The sequence below is a fragment of the Cyanistes caeruleus genome, chromosome 21 (genome assembly GCF_971803275.1).
Source record: "Cyanistes caeruleus chromosome 21, bCyaCae1.hap1.1, whole genome shotgun sequence".
Lineage (NCBI taxonomy): Eukaryota > Metazoa > Chordata > Aves > Passeriformes > Paridae > Cyanistes > Cyanistes caeruleus.
This window is the reverse complement of record NC_141721.1, coordinates 4784940-4803274: the sequence shown is the minus strand read 5'-3', so window position 1 is coordinate 4803274 and position 18335 is coordinate 4784940. Positions and strand designations below refer to the sequence as shown.

At 45.5% G+C, this 18335-nt stretch overlaps 1 protein-coding gene, 1 long non-coding RNA gene and 2 other non-coding genes across 9 annotated transcripts in view; 3 read left to right on the top strand and 1 right to left on the bottom strand.

Moving 5' to 3' along the window:
- The first annotated feature begins 263 nt into the window (after window positions 1-263).
- Window positions 264-16970, top strand: LOC111937734 (uncharacterized). Of its 5 annotated transcripts, XR_002868731.2 has the most exons (8): window positions 280-329; window positions 568-647; window positions 1179-1232; window positions 1663-1733; window positions 1899-1989; window positions 2352-5053; window positions 6761-6886; window positions 16381-16970. It is a non-coding gene; the product is annotated as an uncharacterized LOC111937734 (long non-coding RNA). The 5 variants fall into 5 exon arrangements; XR_015278575.1 differs by lacking the exons at window positions 6761-6886; window positions 16381-16970 and adding an exon at window positions 5745-5878 and having other exon boundaries at window positions 264-324; XR_002868727.2 differs by lacking the exon at window positions 6761-6886.
- Window positions 1478-1551, top strand: LOC111937996 (small nucleolar RNA SNORD49). The gene has a single exon (XR_002868830.1). It is a non-coding gene; the product is annotated as a small nucleolar RNA SNORD49 (small nucleolar RNA).
- On the top strand, window positions 2207-2280 carry LOC111937989 (small nucleolar RNA SNORD65). The gene has a single exon (XR_002868822.1). It is a non-coding gene; the product is annotated as a small nucleolar RNA SNORD65 (small nucleolar RNA).
- LRRC75A (leucine rich repeat containing 75A) overlaps window positions 11565-18335 on the bottom strand; it is a 56659-nt gene continuing 49888 nt past the window's right edge. For both annotated transcript variants that reach the window (XM_023939199.2, XM_086859941.1), the window contains exon 4: window positions 11565-13668. In XM_023939199.2, the coding sequence (XP_023794967.1) occupies window positions 13098-13668 (571 nt within the window). In that variant the 3' untranslated portion in view covers window positions 11565-13097. The remainder of the gene's footprint in view (window positions 13669-18335) is intronic.

The window sequence follows — 18335 nt, the reverse complement described above, 5'->3', positions numbered from 1 at the left end:
ACAAGCAGACCTGAGGGCAGGGCCGGCCGGGGGCGGCACGAGGGTCCCCGCCCCGGGCTGTCGCCTCTCTCTGCCTTCAGGTGGTGCCTAAAGCCGGGCTGTTTTTGGGGTGAGCTCAGTTTGGGGTTTGTTTTGGGCTGGGGTTTGAGCGATCCCCGGGGCTCCGCTCCCTCCTGGCCCACACGGGAGGAAATGGAAGCCTCGGCGCACCCCCGCCTGTGGAGCCATGGTACTGCCCACCCCCGCCGCGGGGTGGTACGGTCCAAGTCTTTATAAGCGGTCGCCGAAAACGCTCCCGCCTTTTCGTTCGTGCCCTTGGAGCGGGTGAGGTGTGGACGATCGGAGCCGGGCTCGGGGCCTGCCGGGCGGGCAGCGGGGGGGTGCAGGCCCGGCTTGCCGAGCAGAGCGCCCGTACCAGTGAGCGAGCTAAAGCGCTCTCTCCCCCAGCTCGGCAGTGGTAGCGGCCGCCGGGCCTGCCTGGGCCGCGCGGACCGGGCCGCGCCATTGAGGGGCGGGGGGGGGCCGCGGCCTCATGGCACGTGGCGGCTCACGGCCCTTGTCCCTCAGGCCACCATGGAGGCGACACCGGCACCGCGACCCCGCCGGCAGCTCCGGGACCCCGCCAGGGCTGCGGTAACGCCTCCCCGGTAAGTCGGGAGGGCTCGGTGTGTGGGGGATCACGCGCTGCCGGCACAGCCCTGCCCGGAGCTCCATGAGGGCCGTGCAGGTAACGCTGCTGTGGGGAGCGCTCGGAATCCAGCGCCGGCCATCGTTTTTTATGGCGCTGTTTCAGCAATTTGGTCTCTTACTTGATTCTTCGGTGTGCCAGGCCCATTCTGTGTGATCAAAAGTCACACCCTGCAGCATTGGAATGTTTGCGATTTCAGTTTGAAAATAGCCTTGTTGATAAATGCAATCCTGCGAGCTGCACACTTAAGCTGCTTTAAATATACATAATTCTAAATTTCCTGATTCAAAATTATATAGAGAAGATTGCTGAGTACTTATAGCTGTCCGATATAAATATTCCAGTGATTCATATCAACATAAACACTGGTGGAAGCACAAGCAGAGTTAGGCACGAGGGTCTGGTTTTGTTCCTGTTTTTCCCTGTATAAAGCTACTTTATACTGCTGAAGAGTATTATATTAATACTTCTCTTGGTTTTACTTCCACAGCAGAAAGAAGAATAAGAATAATAATTTACTTCTTGTCTTGAAGTAAAGAATAAGGTAAAGGTTTTGGTTTTTTTTCTAGAAATTAAGGTGTGCAAAGTTGTTTAAGAGGTTCCAGGCCTATAGAAGTCAAAAATAACTTGTGCAAGTTACATCTTGAGTTAAATAAAAAGTCACCAAAATCGATTTTGTGTCCACACAAGTTAAGAATTAATGCTTCATACACAGAGGGGAGATTGTACAAGGGTTTGAGATACAAGCTAGTGTTTTGAATGATTAATTAGAGGAGTTAATTAATGGCTGTTGATGATGATAACCCTGAATAGGAAGTGCCGTCAGATGCGAGAACTGACGATACCCTGACTCTGGTCTGAAATGCAGCTACACACAGGGGCTTGGACCTCGAAATTCATCCTCTAGAACCCACCATGCTTGCTCTCCATGAAAACATCTCACCTTTGTGTCCTTCTGTCCCACTTCCCTGCAGAGCCTGGGCTTCCCATGTGGATGTGACACAACAGGACAGGGGACAGGTGGGAAGCTGGCCCTGATGTGCAGGTGAGTGATGGGTTTCAGTGCACGGTGTAGAATTCTGTACCAGCTGAAGTGTAAATTGTAAATTTAGAATGAGGTTTATAGGATACAGGGAGCTTGAGAGGTGTATTTTCACTTAATCTGTGTTCCATAATTTTGTGTCTGATACTTATTTCCTGCTGTATTTAGGTAGAGCCTGCAGGTCTCTGCTGCCACTGAAGTGACAGCTCTTCACGAGTCCTGTGGAGGGCACTGACACAGCAGAGCAGGACAGTGCTGGGTGAGTTTATTTATTGTGCTCTTAGCTGCACGTGGTGGCTTTTCTGCAGAAATGTTTCTGCTCTAAATGTATAATTTATGAAGTTTTAGGCCAAAAAAACCAACTTGGACTAAAATACAGGCAGTAAATGTGTAAGAGCAGCTGTTTCTGCACTGTAGACAAAGGGATAAAGGTCTTGCTTCTGCCACAACAAATGTACCTGTTTCCCTTTGATATCATGTGATGAAACTAACCCAAACTTGCTGGAATTACCGGCAGATTGACTGGTGGTGAGCAAAAGGTTTTCTGATGATATCTCACTCATTAACAAATCCATTAATGATGATTAAGGTTGGTTACCTGACCCTGCTCCTGTGTTCCAGGTGGTGCTGCTGGAAACGTCTCTGAGGCAGAAGGACTCCCAACAAAACACCTGAGCTTGAGGATTTTGTGTAGACACATTTTTCTGCCTGTTACAAAGTGGTGACAGTTAAAGTGTTTTATTACATATACATTAAAGTATTTTTTAAACATTGTGTTCTGTAACTTTACTGCATTAAGGAGTGACTTTGCATTCTGCAGCACATTTTTAATAAACACACTGGGCACTCCTACAATGTGCTGTGAAATGGTGAAGATGGTCCCAGATTGCAGAGTGTTTACTGCAGATAATGCCAGCAGTTTAGTGTGGTAATTAGAGTTTAAACAAGACACCAAGAGTGTAATTACTGCAGAGATCAGCCCTTAAATAGTCTGAGCAGCAAAGGCAGCTGCATCTGTAGCTTGTTTGCAGGCTTGCTGTTTGTCATTTTGATCTCAAACTTGAGTTTAAAGTCTGCTGCAGAGGCAAAGTTCAAGAGTTGGGGGGAATGTTGGGGAACTTGGAGATGCTTTAAACAAGTTAAAACCCAGCATTTGAGGCCAAAACTCCCAATTAGCTTAATTATGTCAGTATAGCTGGCAGGTTATAACACTTCAGTGCTCCTAAACATCCAAACTGATGGTGCCGAGCCTTCTGCCCACTTGGTGTCAGCAAGTGGAAGATTTTAGGGTGTGGTTTCTGCAAAAGCTTTTTGCTCTTTGCAAAATTTTTATTCATAATTAAACTTAATTCCTTATGAGCCTATGATCACTCTGCCAAAGTGGGATCACAGTGTTCACAGCTCCAAGTGGGAGAGTTTGGAATTGACTTCACTGGATTCCAGGTGAAGATCTGAATTGCTTTCAATTTTTATTTTGACTGAAAGGTGCTGTGAGCTGGTGCTGCTCATGTGGCATCACAGGGCAGTGTCCCTGTCCCTTCAAAAGCAGAGGTGGCTCTGCTATCTGAAGTATAAATTGCATTAAATGCAGAATTTCAGGAATTTCTCTTAAAGTCAGTACTCAGAAAAACAAGCTTAAGTCTTTTTCAGAGAAACCTGGTTCTAAAACATGCAGGTAAATTAACCTGGATTATTTTCCTGTAATTGTTACTGTAATACATCCAGGGCTTAATAAAAAACATTCAGCCTGGGCAATGGAGTAGGTAAAACATGTTTGGAATTAATTAGTTGCTCTTTATCTGAAAGGATTGGAGCAGTATGAGGAACAGGTTTAAATAAAATTTGAAGTTACATTCTGTTCCCAGTGTTTAAAGAAACAACACTATTTTTGCCTGCTTTTAAGAGCTTGTGTATTAGAACATGTTGATATTTCTTACAACATGCACTGGGAATAAAAATGGGTATAAAGTGAGCAAAAAGCACAAGGAATCCACCATTTTTTAAAATGTGAATCTGCAGACCATGAAGGTAAAAGCAGCCACATGCCCTCAGCAAACAGAAACAACCAGCAAATTGTTTAATGAGCTGTTTAATTTGCTCAAGGAAGGTTTGCTGCAACTTGTTTTATAATTCTTGCTTTCTAGTGTTAGAACTCTCTTTGAAACAGAGCAAAATTGGTCTGGGTAAACTTAAATACTGAATTTATCTGGGTTTATTGAGGGTGCAGTTGGTGGTATCTGTTGGAGAGAAGTATTCACGAGTTACATTTTAGCATCACTTGTTTATTGTTCTAATCAAAACCAAAGTTCCTCAGCAGGGATCCTCTAACAGGCTGGGTTTTTTCTGAGATTAATGAATGGAAAAGTGTTATTTCTGTTAGAAAATGGTGCCTTTCAAACAAAACAAGTGTCCTCAACATTTTACTGTGATCTTCCAGGGGAGCACAGATCATTTCATGGCGCTTGAGGGGAGCGGAAATAAAACCATTCTGTTTTGATTACATTTGGAGCACTTAAAACTTAGTGTTGGGGAATAAACAGCAGACAAAAATCTGGTTTTAAAACACAATTATTTTGGATTTTCTAAAGGTTTAAAAAGAACAGTTGGCAGGAATCCCTTTGGCACTCAACAGCAGCCAACAGCCCCCGGATAAATCGAAAATAGATGAAAAGATTAAAGCAGAAAGAAAGAAAATATGCAGCAAAGCAAAGAATGGCCGAGTGCCAACTTTTAGCAATAAGAGAGATGGCAATGCCATGTCTCAAATCACTGTTTGAGAGAAAACATGAAGATTATCCCCAAAATACGTGTTGTGGCTGTGGAGCTGATGGAGAGGGGCTGGAATTGTGGAGGAGGAGGAGGAGAGGGATTGACAGGGGCAGAGCTGCCTCGCTGCTCCCTCACTAAATCACAAGCTTCACGTTTCACATAAATGCTTGTTATCATCCTTATTTCTTGATTAGTATTGCAAAGCAATCATATCTACATCAGCACGAGAGTAATCACTCATGCAAAGCCATAAATTACTATAATTAATACATCCCAGCTATTAATGGCAATGTAAAGAGGAGCTCTCTCTTGGCTTGGTGTGCCAGCTGAGGCAGTTTGAGCTGTATCTACTTAATTAGAAGGGAGGAAGGGATATCCTGTGTGTCTGAGCTCTGCAGAATTCAATAAATCCTAAATACTGACACTTCTCTCCTTTTCCCCTCAGAGCATGAAGAAGAGCTGTTAATTTTCCAACTCCAGAGAAGTGAGGCACAAAGGAGCTGCTGTGTTCCAGCAAGGAAGAACTTTGGTGTCATGCAAGAAAAGTGTCACAGGTTTGTTTTCTCCCAGCTAAAGAATGGCAAATGCTTTGTTTTAATTTCTGAGATGCCACAGGCAGCAACTCTTGAGCTGCTCAGAGCAAAAACTCAAAATAACCAGGGGGTCTTTGGCCTTTCTCAGGCTCAGGATGTTTCTGGCACCACACTGACCTTGTGCTGCCAGAACTTGAGCACATTTCACGTGTTCCTATAAAAAAGGACAAGGTTAATGCATCATTTAATGCTCTGCTAGGACAAACATTCCCTTTCTTTGTCACTTCATGTAATTTAGTGCCTTAATTTTACGCTTGAAATCAGTTTCAGCCCAAGTGTTATGAACCCATCCTAAAACTGCTGAACGTGGTGGGGATTGGACAGGTGGGATTTGATTTCGGGTGTGCAAGGAGGGCTGATTTAAAGAACATGGAGCATTTTCTGCTCCTGTGCTCTAATCCAAAGAGTAACATCTGTCCTGCTTTACCTCCTGACACTTGAGCCCACAAGATGGGGCAGTGCCCATGCTCAGAGCATTTGAAATAAAAAGAGATTTTTGCAGCCTTGAAGATGCTTCTTTGGGGAAACTCGGTTTTACTGCTGGTTCCCTTCCTGTTGTATAATAAGATTTGCTGCTTTCATTACTATGTAGAGAATCCCACACACAGTGAAAATGTCACTCTTTAATTAGCTGTTAATTAATGTTTCTTAGGGCTGGACCAGCAAAGGCTCAGTTTTTGATGCTGTGCAAACTTGCAGTCATGGTCCCAACCCCAAAGTGTGCCTGGTCTGAGTGTGATGAAGAGCCAAAGGAATTAAAAGTTATTTTTATTTAATAAAAATAAAGGATGATTTGCCCTTCATTACTTCCCCTCCCATGCAGCTCAGGACCTGCCAGGCTGTGCCTGCTCCAGGTGGATTTTGAGTCAATAAACACCCCCAGCACCTGTGTGGAACTGAAACCTGAACAAAATGCAAATGAGAAAATCACTTAGTGGAGACTGATTTCAAATCCCTGCTGTTTTAATCAAATAGAGATGTTAAAAGCTTAATCTCCAATAATTAAGACTTTTGTTTGTTGGACTCCTGCTAGTTTATGCAAGTCAATACTTGGATTTTTTTCCATAACAGTTTTTTTGTTGTTGTTTGTAATGGTTTGTGGTAAAATGATTGTACAGCACAGCTGCAACACGAACTCTAAACAAATAATGATTGATGTTTCTGAAGCTGCCTGTGGCTTTCTGCTAGGCTCTCCTTGGTTTTCTTTATAATTTTGATTTATTTCCCACATTTTTTAATTGCTTTCTTGCTTGTGCTTTCCCAGATCATGTAGGAGAGTTACTCTAGGTTTGGTTTTCTTTGCAAACTACACCTAAAGATTTGTTAGTGTTGGCTTTGGGTTTGTTGGGTGCTGTTATCACTGAACAGTGGTACAGGCTTGAGGTTTAATAGCACATTAAAGACAAACTTCTAGCTGAGCCTGAGGTTATCAGCCATAATAAAAAATAATATATTTTCCTGGATAGCTGAAACTTTATTAATAAACACCTGAGTCAAGATAATAGTGGTACCAATGATAATTTGTTTATTGGCCCTTATCAGATAGCAAGTGCAGTGCTGGTGCTCAGGTGATCTGTGAGCTGTTTGATGCAGCTCATAACAACAGCAGCAGCTAAAATATCCAATATAAATGTTTTACATCTGTGCCTCCATCTGATAATCCTGCAGCAGTCTGCAGTGTTCCACACCGCCTCATTACAGATAAGGAACTGGAGCTTGGAGCCGTGCTGAGAGCAGGCAGAGGATTTGGTCAGTCATTGGATAAAGCAATTTTCCTGAACTGTGTCAAATCAGGTATTTTATTCCTTTCAGCCATGGCAGTAAATAATAAACTCTTTGTGCTGAGTGAAATCCAGGGGATACCTGCTGGGAAGATGATGGGAATTGTTTCAAAGCTGGGAGAGAGGTGGGAGCTTTGAAATGCACAGTGATGAGAAGCTCCTGCACCAAGGTACCTGCACTTTGAATTTAATTTAATTTAATCTATCCAGTCACCTCCCCACCAGCCTGTTTGCTGCTGTGCTTTGGAGGAAGATGCTCTGTGCTTGCAGGAGGTGAAATAAAGCATCAGTGTCAGGGCCAGGCTGTTTGGAAATGCAAAACAGGAGCTGCATCAAGGGCGAGGGATTTCAAAGGTGCTGCTTTTATGCTTCAAAAAGGTCTTTGGAGATGACAGCAACAACGTGGTGTCACTTGGCAACAGGTCAGAGGCTAAAGCTGAGGCAAAGGAGGGGTTTCAGGGAGGAGAACGGGGCTGAAGAATCACCAACACCAAAATGGTTTGAAGAATGGATGTGACTCCAGGGTGAGGGGACAGCTTTGGTGGTGGCTGCCCCTGCCCTGGAAGTTCAGCCCATTTTGGGGGTTGGCACAGAAAAAGGATAATATTTGCATTTCAGCCCCCAGCTCTGCTGTTTCTGTGCCAGTGGTGGAGGGGAGCTCTGAGCCTGCAGGGAAGCACAGCTTGGGAAAATCCTGAGCCTTGGAAGTGATCATTTAACAAGCAGGTGGGAACTGTAAAGGTGAAACAACAACAAAAAAAAGGAATAGCGAAGTCCTCCTCTTGGAAAGTGATGTGTAAATGCACACAGCCCCAAGCAGGGGCCTTTTATTTTGTATGTTTGCAGCCTGTTCACCTCTGGGATTTTATGCCTGTTCCTCTACATGCAGAGTTCCCCAGCAGTGGAATCCTGTAGGATCAGGAGTCAGAGCTCTGGGGCAGCAGGTACCAGTGTGATTGATTCTTTAGTGCCTTATTTTTCATTTCTAGAGGAGCTGGAATTGCAGCTCTTACCTGGAGTGAGTTACAAGGAGCAGCTGCCAAAGGGAAGCTCATTCCTGCGCTGTGCAGCTGCATTTTCCACATCTGGTGTAGCCCAATATCCCATCGTTTTCCGTCCATCCCTGAGTCTCTGTATGCCTATTTCAGGAATTAGGGCCTGTAGTAAGATGCTTTGTGGCTTTAATTATGTAGATTGTGTTTAGAAGGGCTGTGAGTGCTGCTTGCAAAATCCTAATCATTAAGCACCTTCCCCAAAGCCCTGCCCAGACCCAGAGGAACCCTGGTTCTCCCTGGAGAAGACCAGAGCTGACAGGGAGAGCCAGGAATAAAGTGGTTTTACAGCACACACCTTGAAAACCCAGTGATAAATGCCCAGGCCAAAGCTTCAACAAGTTACATATTAATATTTCTCTCCTCTTTTGTAAACCTCAAATCTATTTGTCCTTCCAATAACAGCTCCCTGAGAGCTGCCACGTGCACCAGGCTCACTGAAGGCTGGGATTGCTCATCCCCACAGGTTTATTTTCTTCTCAGACTGAGTTAATAAAACAGCAAAGAAGAAAGATGGCCCAGAAGCCACAGGATCAATAAGCTATTAGGAGCCAAGAAAACTCAGCAAACTGCACACATAATTAAAGGCTGTGGTGAACAGGTTGCATCTTTTCTGACTCTATTAAATCAGGTCTTCAGTTTTATGTAAAACCATCAACTGAGCTGAAGGTAAAACCAGCTGTGTCTCTGTGTATTTACAGAGGGGGAGATAAAAAATGCACGCCCAGAACTGCCAGAAAGGACTGGAAACAAAGCACCTCCAATTCCCCACCCATCAAGGGTAATTGAGCCACAGGCTGATGGAGTTGTCACGTAAAAATATGACACTATTCCAAAATACCTTTCCTGCAGTGTCAGCTTGGGATCCAGGATTCCTCCAGTGAGCCGAGCTCTTGTGTTCCTCCTTGAGAACAAACCCTGTGCTAACATTTTGTAGAAACACAGATCCCAGAGTGGTTTGGCTTGGAGGGGACCTTAAAGCTTTTTTCATTCCAACATTCTGCTGTGGGCAGGGACAATCCAGTAATCCAGCTTGTTCCAAGCCTTGTCCAGCCTGGGATTATCCATCCATTTATTCATGATAATTAATTAATATTAATGTTAATGTGCCTGGAGCTGGGCCCCCCCTAGGAAGTGAGACTGGAGCCTGGCTGGAGGCAGGCAGAGCACCGTGAGGGATGGCTCTGTCCTTCAGAATTTCCTGTTAAAGACATTTCTTAGATCTGGAAAGCTCCTCTCCTCTTGCTCTATACAGCCTGCTGGTGGAAATCATCCCCCAGGCAGAGAGGAACTCCCTTGGAGTGCAGGAAAAGTGGGATCACAGGATGACATCCTTGTACCAGAGAGGTCAGGAGGAGATTTCATCTCACCATGGAACATTTCACTGTGGAGGTTGGGTCAGTTGTTTTTACCCCTTTCTCCTAAGCTTTGACACGTGAATTCTGCTAATAAGGTCAATTAGTTTCCTTGGCAATAGCAGATCCCAGCTAATGGAGCAGGGGACTCTGTGTTTCCAGGACGCAAGTGCTTCTGAGCATGAGCTCACAAACCTGCTGAAACGAGGGGTGATGAACCACAGGAGAGCCCTGGAAGGTTTTTGCCCCTCTCCAAAGGCAGTTTGAGTGGGATAACCCAGTGTGGTGGCACTGCCTGGGGCAGCCCCTGGTCACTGCTGCCTCCTGTGTCATCCCCTTATCCTTTAGGTCATTTTTTGGCTCTTCCTCTGGGGAAGGTTGGTGTTTGGGTAATTTTGCTGACTTCTGCCCCTGAGAAGCAGCAATGCTTTTGGCATAAGTATTTTGAGCTTCTGGACATGCCCAGCAGTGTTTCTGTGTCTCCCTCTGCTCTCCCACACACTCCCTGCTTGGGGGTGACTTTTCCCAGCCCTCTTTCCTGCTCCAAACCATCACCTGGGAATGTAACCTTAATTTTAAATGAATAACCACCTTCAAAACACAGGCAGGTTTGGTGAAAACTCTTCCCAGATCACCCAGCTGGAAGGAGCTCTCCAGCCCTTTCATGCCTCTCTCCTTCCTCTCTCATTCCCCGCCTGCTGTTTCTATTCCCTTCGCTGTGGGCTCCTCAATCTGCACAGAATGATTTCCAATTACGTTTTTGTTGCTGAGGGCATAAATCTCCTCCCCAGACTGGTTTGCTTCATGCCCAGGCAGAGCTGTGGTGCTGGTGGAGAGAGAACCAACCAAGCCAGGCTGAGGCGTTTTATGTTTTATTTATTTTATGGTGGCACTTTCCTCCCTTCCTTGACAAGAAATGACCTCATTCTTCTTTAATATTCTAACAGCGGTGATTTTCAGTCCTTGAATCCTTCATCTAAGGCCAGTTAAAAGCTTCTGACCCGAAGCAGCAGCCCAGTGTAGCCCAGGGAACATTGATTATACGTGGAGTGAGCCCTGAGCTTGTTTTGATGTTGATGAGCTGGGAAGGGAAGCGTCTCACTTTGCTTTCTTTAAAAAAAAACCTCAACCAAACCCCACTCTGTGCTGAGCCCACAGGATCATCATTATCCTGAAGTGCACTAAGTGGATAATTGAACTAATCCACACTGTGAGGAAGGCACTGATGAGCCAAAGCTTTTATAACCAACGTTCTCTACAACAACTCTGCTTTTTTCCCCCTTTTTCCATGAAAGTAATTTGGTGCATCCTCCAGCATGCACGGATGCATTGATAAAAATCCCTTTCTAGCTCTGTCTCTGTCTCAGAAGGGCTGAATCCTCACTGGGCACAGGGATATCGTCAGCACCAGTGGAGCAGAGGTGGCTCAAGCAGTGCAGCACCTGCACAGGGCAAAGGCTGTGGGATTTGGATCTCTCTTTGGAGATATTCAAATTATTTCTCCATGGCCTCATGTGTTTCCCAGCAGGTGGAAGCTGAGCTGGAGGGGAAATGTGGCAGGAGCAGCCTCCTGGGTGGTTTTTGTCTGTGAGGGAATGGAGCAAAGCAGGAAAAAGGATGCAGAGCTCACTCTAAATGCAAAGTGCCTCTGGTTTGTGGATTTGTGAACTGGGGGGTCCAGGCAGCTCCGCAGGCTCTGGGTCCTGTGCAAATACTTAACAGGGAATAAAAACCTTGCAGCAAGGAGCTTGTGATTTAAATAATTTAAACAGGCAGAGGGGCTTGAGCTGTGCATGAGGAGGAGAGGAGCCCAGTACTGAGGTACCTGGGTAGAAAGAAGGAATTGCTGCAGTTTCTTTTTCTTTCTTTTTCTTCTTCTTTTTTTTTTTTTTAATATTTTTTCTGCAAAGAGAAATTTTCTTCTTGATTAAATCCCCCTGCGTTCCTCCCAGCTCCTTGGCCCCCATGGTTTGTTGCTGGGACAGAGCCCATGCTGCAAATAAACAGCCTTTTCTCCTTCAGTGCACTAATACTGGAGATAAACACCCTGTGGAGCACTACCCCACTCTCAGCATTCCTTTCTCCCACATTATTTCACACACTGCCAATATTTAAAATTTAAAAGATGCTTTTATGATGCTTCTGTGTCCACCTTGTACCCACCCTGAAGAATCCAGCCCATAAACCGAGCTCTTTATTTCTCCAGCAGCTCTCAGCACTGCCTTGCCCTCTGTTTTTTTCTTGGGCATTCAACCTGGACAGAGGAAAAATTCAGCACTGGGTCTTTATTAAACATTATCATTTATTTTGCTTATGGATAGCTCCTTTATTTCAAACAGAAATATTCCATATTCACTGGAAAGTTTTTTTCTGTTTTTTTCATGCCTGTTGGAAAGAGTTAGAATTAAAACAAAACAAAACAAAAAAACAATAAGGAAAAGAAAAAGGCTTGGATACATGCAAATCATACTGTGTGTTGCCAAATGTATTAGAAGTAGCAGAGTTTTTTCTAAGTTACCTTCTTGCAAATGGAGGACAAACAATCACTGGTAGCCTGAAGCCTCTCTGGAAAAATGGACAGAGCCAATGGGACCAAAAGTCTGTTTGCACCCAAAAAAAAGCCAAGCTGGAGCCACTGCTGGGAGCTGCTCAGGGGAAGGGACAGAAAGAGGCTCCCTCTGCAAAGGGAGTCAGGTCTGCTCCTTGGAACACGAAGGAGAGGAAGTTTTCCCCACTTTCCTGCCCTCCCCCAGGTTTGGGATCCAATGAAATTCTGGCTCCAAAAAGCCAAAATGCACATTCCAGCACTTCTGCTCTGGGGTGATCCATTTCCCATGGAAAATACAATAAACCCAAACCCCTGTCTTAGAAACACCTGGAACATTTTAGAAATGAAGCACTTCTGGTCCAGGGGGCAACAGCCACGGCCAAGTGACCCCAAGGCTTTCTGAGGCTCTAAATCCCAGCTGGCTGTGTGGCAGTGAGAGGAGATTAACCTCAGCTTTGTTTTACCTCTTTTAACCCTTCAGTACCGTGGTTTCTTTTTGTCAGTGATGCTCCTGAGCCTCCTGTGTGTCTCTCCCAGAATGGATCAGATGCTCCCATTAAAAGCTCAGGAGTTTTTACAGCTGGGTTTTACTGAATAAATCCTGGGCAGGCACAGGTGCCAGCCTGGGTTTGGTAAGGCTGGAGGGTGAGGGTGTTGTCCAGGCACTGTGCAGGCTGGGATTTAACCCTGCCTCAGGCAAACAAAGCTCTCCCTCTGGGCTGGGCTCACAATATTGAGGAGCACCCCTGGTTAATGTGTGAGCAGATTTTTGACCCCTGCTTTGTGTGTGAGCAGATTTTTGTTGTGTCTCAGCAGCCACGCCTCTCACCAGTGACTCCTGAAGTCAGGAGTGGGAAGGATTGAAGGTTTATCCCAGGCAGGTCCCCTTGGGGTGGCTGCTGTTTGTCCATCAGAGCAGCTGAAATCCAGCGCTGAGGAAAGAGAGCCCTTCCCTGCACAGCCTGGGCACATTCCTGCTCCCTTTTCTTGCCCTTCTGAGGTTTTGCAGCCCCTTGGAGATGCATTTCTGAGAGAGCCAAAAGCACAGCACACCACTAATGCTTCAAAACACCTGGCCAGCTTTTAGAAAATACAAACACTCTACGTGATCACTTTTATGTGTTCTTTGAGAAGAAAATCTCTGACATTCGTGGCACAGGGGGAAGGCAGCGGCTGGGACTCCTGGAGCATCCAGGAGCGGGAACAGACCCCCCCAACTCGGAGGTTTTAAGTCATCCTTGCTCAAGGTGCCCACCCGAGGGCTGGACATCATGTCTGTGGTGTGGCAGCAGGGAGCTCCCCAGCCCTGGCTGTTCTGTCTGTCTGCTCCGAGTCCGTGCTGCCAGCCTGGCCTGGCCCAGCCCTCAGGTCCTCCTGGCTGTCCCCCAGCCCCTCCTGCCCCTCCAGATCACTGACCTGGCCCTCCCCGAACTCCAGGATGGTCGGCAAATTGCCCTGCTTGGGGCAGCGCCTCTTCAGGCTGACCAGGAAGGGTTGGGGCAGCGAGAAAATATCCACGTTGTTGCCCAGGTCGATCCAGGTGACGCTGGGGAACTTCTTGGGGTCCTTGAGGGTCTCGGTGAGGTCCCTCAGGATGGCCTTGGTGAGGCGGTTGCCGTTGAGGGCCAGCGTGGTGAGGCGGGGCAGGCCGCAGAGCGCGGGCAGCAGCTGCAGCAGCATCTCGTCCGTCAGCTCGGTGAAACACAGCTCCACCGTGTCAATGTGCTCCGAGCTGTGCTCCAGGTAGGACGTGACCCTCTCCAGGTCCTTCAGGGTCAGAGGGATGCCAGACAAGTCCACGGTGTTGTCCTGAGGCTTCCCCATCAGCACGGCCTTCAAGCTGTGGGGGGAGGCAAGGGCAGGGGGGTTAATGTGGGGGGATGGCTCTGTTTGGGGGCAAGAACGGGAGTTATGGAGAGATTTCATGGAGGATTTCAGCTGGGATTCATGGAGAATGTCCCACAGATCTTCTCTAGAGGGTGTCTGTGCTGCTGGGGGTCACAGAGACATTTCAAGGCTGTTTCGTGAGGAGCCCACATTCAAACCCCATCGTTCAGGAGTGCAAAGTTCATTTTTACAACCCCTGGAATAGAAAGGTTATCCCGGCTTCTCAGAGCCTTTCCTGCTGATTTTAAAGGTGCAAAAAAAGGGTGAGGAAACCCTTGATCAGACAGGCAGGAATTGCTGTGTGACATTTCTCATCAGGAAGCTCTTTAAGCAGGAGGACACATTTTTTGTCCTCTCAGCTGCACAGGTGGGAAACTGAGACCCCAAGCTTAGCAAACCAGACACCTCCAGGGTGGTTTGATTTCATTTGCAGTGTGTGAAACCTGTGGTCTCTTCAGTCTCACCACAGAGGAGATGAGCCCTACAAGAAACCCTCAGATAAATACATTTATTCTCACGATCGCCCTACAGAGATTTATGAGCACAAGCTGGGCTGGAATTTCGAAGGTGAATTTATCTCCAGCAAAGCTCTGCTGGCAAACCAGGTGCCAAGGGTGGTTTGTTAATGAATTATCCTGGATACCTGAGGAGGTGGAAGAAGCCCTGTGACTGCTGTGTCAGCTTGGTGGCCTCAGGTGTCTCCTAAGTTGGCCCAGGAATTTGATGCTGTGGAGAATTTTGTGATGCTGCTGCTCTGGCTCCTCTGGTTTTTCCAAGACTGCCCAGAAATTCCAAAGAAGGGGGGAAATGGGAGCTTTGCCCCAAAAATCCATGCCCATAAATTGTATTCCAGTTAAACCCAGAGCTGCTCCAAATCCAGAGCTGTAATTTGGTGTTGGCAGCTGCTTCTCTTGGATATCTACAGCCACATCCTTTTTTTGGGAGCAGCCCCATGTGGAACCAAGATGATGCCTCAGGAACCACCTTTACCCACCTAAAAAAAACCCCAAATTTCTGTTCTCTTGCAGTCCTTGAGCACCAAAGCAGCATCTCACTCCAAACAAAGCACAGAGTACCTTGTGAATCAGGAATAACCATTTAACAGCATGGCTAAAATGCAGCCAGGGTTTGATCCTGGTTTTATCCATTTTTTCCTGTAATTTCTTGTGGGATGTCTGGCTTCAAATAAGCAAAGTTAAGGAGATAACAAAGGGGGAATGGGGACAGCTTCAGCTCTTTTTTATTTTTATCTTGTTTTCAGCTGCTTTCAGTATTGTTGCACATTTGTATTTTCTCTTGGAGCGTGCATAGGATTTCTGCCAGCCAGGAAAAGGAGATTTCTCACTGGGGTTCTATCCTTTCCCCCCTGAGAGGGATTTAGCTGATACCCACTGGAACAGATTCATTCTCTTGTACAAACTGCCTTTTCACCCTGCTGATGAGCAAAAAATTCTCCTGAATCCCTGGGTCAGAGCGGCCCTGGGTTTGTCCTGGGGGAGGCTTTGCCCTCCTGTCCCTGGGGAACCAACAAACAAACCCCGAACAGGATTTCATCCAAACAGTCCCGTGGCTATTCTGAGCCAGCTCGTGGAAATCAGGGGGGTATTTATGTTAACAAACAGCTGGAAAAGCTCTGAGCCCTGCCATAAAAATTGGCCACAGAACGGCCCCAAATCTCAGGAGGAAAACCTTAACCATTAAACAAATCCCTCTGAGCTTTAGTGGGGGATCAGTTACACCCACTTGGTTTCATCCTTACATTTTACAAGGCTGTTCCATAGGGAAAACACTGATTTTTCACTCCCCCAAGCTGGGGTTTTGCCCAGTATAACACCAGGATTGGGAATAGAGCCCTTCACTAAGCTCACACAATTCATCAGCAGGATGCTGATTTATCCACGCTCACGCTGAGCTAAAAGCTCTCCCCCATGGAATCAGATCAGAAAACGTTGTCATAAACAGGAATATTGATGTTTAGATCAAAGGGAATTAAAAGAAAGGGGTTTCCTCCTGCTTTAAATTCATGGCACAGCTCTCAAGCGCTGCACAAATCATGATATGTGTCGTGTTCTGAAGGAAAATTGGGATGTTCAGCCCAATTCCTTGCAAGGCAAAGGAATAGCTCAGGGAAAATGAAGAGGCAGCCCCAGAGAGTGAGGAATTACAGCAAGAAATTTATAGAGACACCTGGTGAGAAAACTATTTACGAAAATGTCAGTGAAACATTACTGGGCGTAATGAGTCACCCCCCCAAAAAAACCAGCCCAACAAGAAAAGGTAAAATCCTGAGATAAAAGATTTGTCCTGAAATAATGGTGGCAGCAAGGATCAGTATTAAAATGCTTTTTCAAAATCCCTGTTCCAAATGATGGCAGTCAAACACTGGAATAGAGATTTGGGAAAGGAAGAAATACAAAGAAAATGCTGCAAATTCAGTGATGATTTTGTGTAAAGGGTTGAGAATCCCCACCCTCAGAGGAGGAATCAAGACAAATAAATACAATTATTTAGCTTAAAGAGGGAATGTGACTTAGATTATAATATATTGTATATTGAATATCCTGTATTATTTTATACTATATATAAATATAATATATCCATATAATGAGGATGGATAAAAAGGAGATAAGAATGAAATGTTCTTTTTTCATCCCTCTTAATGCAGGATCTGAGGACGCCTCCTGATGCTGAAAGACTGAATTCTCAGGGGATAAAAGGAGCTCAAATTAACCTCCAGCCGTGGGATATCCCTGAGATCATGGACTTTGTGGGAGGTCCCAAGTGGACAGAGAACTGCTGTGGCTGAGAACATCTAAAATCATGGTAGGATTTAAAAAAAAAATAAAAATAAATTGGCTGTGGACTAACTGAGTTTCAGAACAAACAAAATTCTGCAACTCACCCAGATGGAGTGACCAGAATTGGAGTTGCCAAATTCTCCAAAATTTAGAGACAGGAAGTTCTTCCTTTGGGCTCATCCTCATTTTTTTAGTGAGTTGACACACACCCAGTGTGGGCACTGCTGTGATTGCTCCTGAGCTGCTCCAGCTCCTCGGTCACAAAGGTTTGGAGCTTTATAAACAGCACAGTTTGAAGCCTCTGTTCCTCAGAGCTTGGGAAAATCTCCCTCCTTAGAGATTCCCAGGGTAAAGAGGATTTTTAAAATACATAAATTTCAAAATATGGAATATTAAAGCCCCTTTTGAGCTTTCAAATAAATTCATTAAAAACTCCTAAGTCTTTGCTGTTAGAAAAGCACCAGTGGAGATTAATTATTGTTCTCTCTTCTTGTTCCAAGAGCCTTCCCAGTTTTGCCAAGGTTTGCACTTTTCATGTCATAAACTCCAGACATCCCTGCTGTAACATCATCCCTGTGCTACCCAAATTCCAGCCTGTTCCTCCTGCAAACTCTTGGATTTTGGGGGTTGGGAAGGGCAGGTTGCTCAGCCTGGAGCTCCTCACTCTGGCCCTGACATGTGACATCAAAATTAACTTTATTTTGGCCATTTATAGAATAATTGTGCCTGCTGGGAATGCTCTGTGGGAATCACAACCCTAAACAGCATCTCCAAAAAAAAAATATCCCCAAACATTTGGGCTGTTCCTTGGATTCAGCACAGGAATTTTTAAGCATCTTAAGAGCAAACCTGAAGGGAAAGCTAAAATTGTCCCTGAATCTGCCTGTGGCAGCAGGATCCCCACAGTGACCTCCTGTGCTGCTCCAGGAATAGCTCTGCACTCTCACAGCTTCCCAAATTCCCAAATCCCCAAATCCCTGCCTTTTCCTTGGCTCCACACCAAGCTCCAGGCCTGCCCCACCTCCATCCCAGGCAGAAGCTGGGGGTGTTTGATGGGAAAAGGGAATTCTGTGCTCTGGGGACTGGCAGGGCTCATGGAAGGATCGCTGGCATCAGGAAAGTCTCGATCCATAAATCCTTCCCAGCAGAAGGATAAAAGTCAGGAGCTGAGGTTTACAGTTCTTTACTAAACCTGTGGATTCCTGGAATGGTTTGGGCTGGGGAGGGAAGGGAAAGGTTCTTGCTCTGTTTCAGAACCATCATTTTCCTCCCCTTCTTTTTTTTTTTTTTTTTCTTTTATTTCCTGCTAAACAAAATGCTAAAAATAAGCACTTGGGAGCCATCAAAATGCTTTGCTGTAATGATAACTCTATTTAATTTAGTGAAATAAACAAAAGTAAATCTCTTGCTGTTGGAGAGCTCCATTTTCCTATCCCATCCTCCCCAAAATAAAATGTATTTATATCATCCTTGCAATGATACCATTTGCTCCCAAACCTCTGATTTTATGCAGAAATTGTTGGCATTTTTCCAACAAACTCTGCTCCAGAGGAATAAGGAGCTGCAGCTGATAGAACCTGGATTTGCAGGAGAGGCAATTTGAACAAATGCCCAGAGAAAAACAATCAGGAATTCAAAGGAAAACAACACATTGGGCTCATTGCTTCTGAAAATGACTCCCTGGAAGAGAACTGGCTCGAAATAAGGATTTGTGTTACAATAAATGAGAGTTTGCCATAAAACAAAGAGCATTTTCTTCAAATTCTAACACAGGAGGGGGAAAAAAAAGCTGGAAATACTCTTGGAAAGGGACTTTTATGAT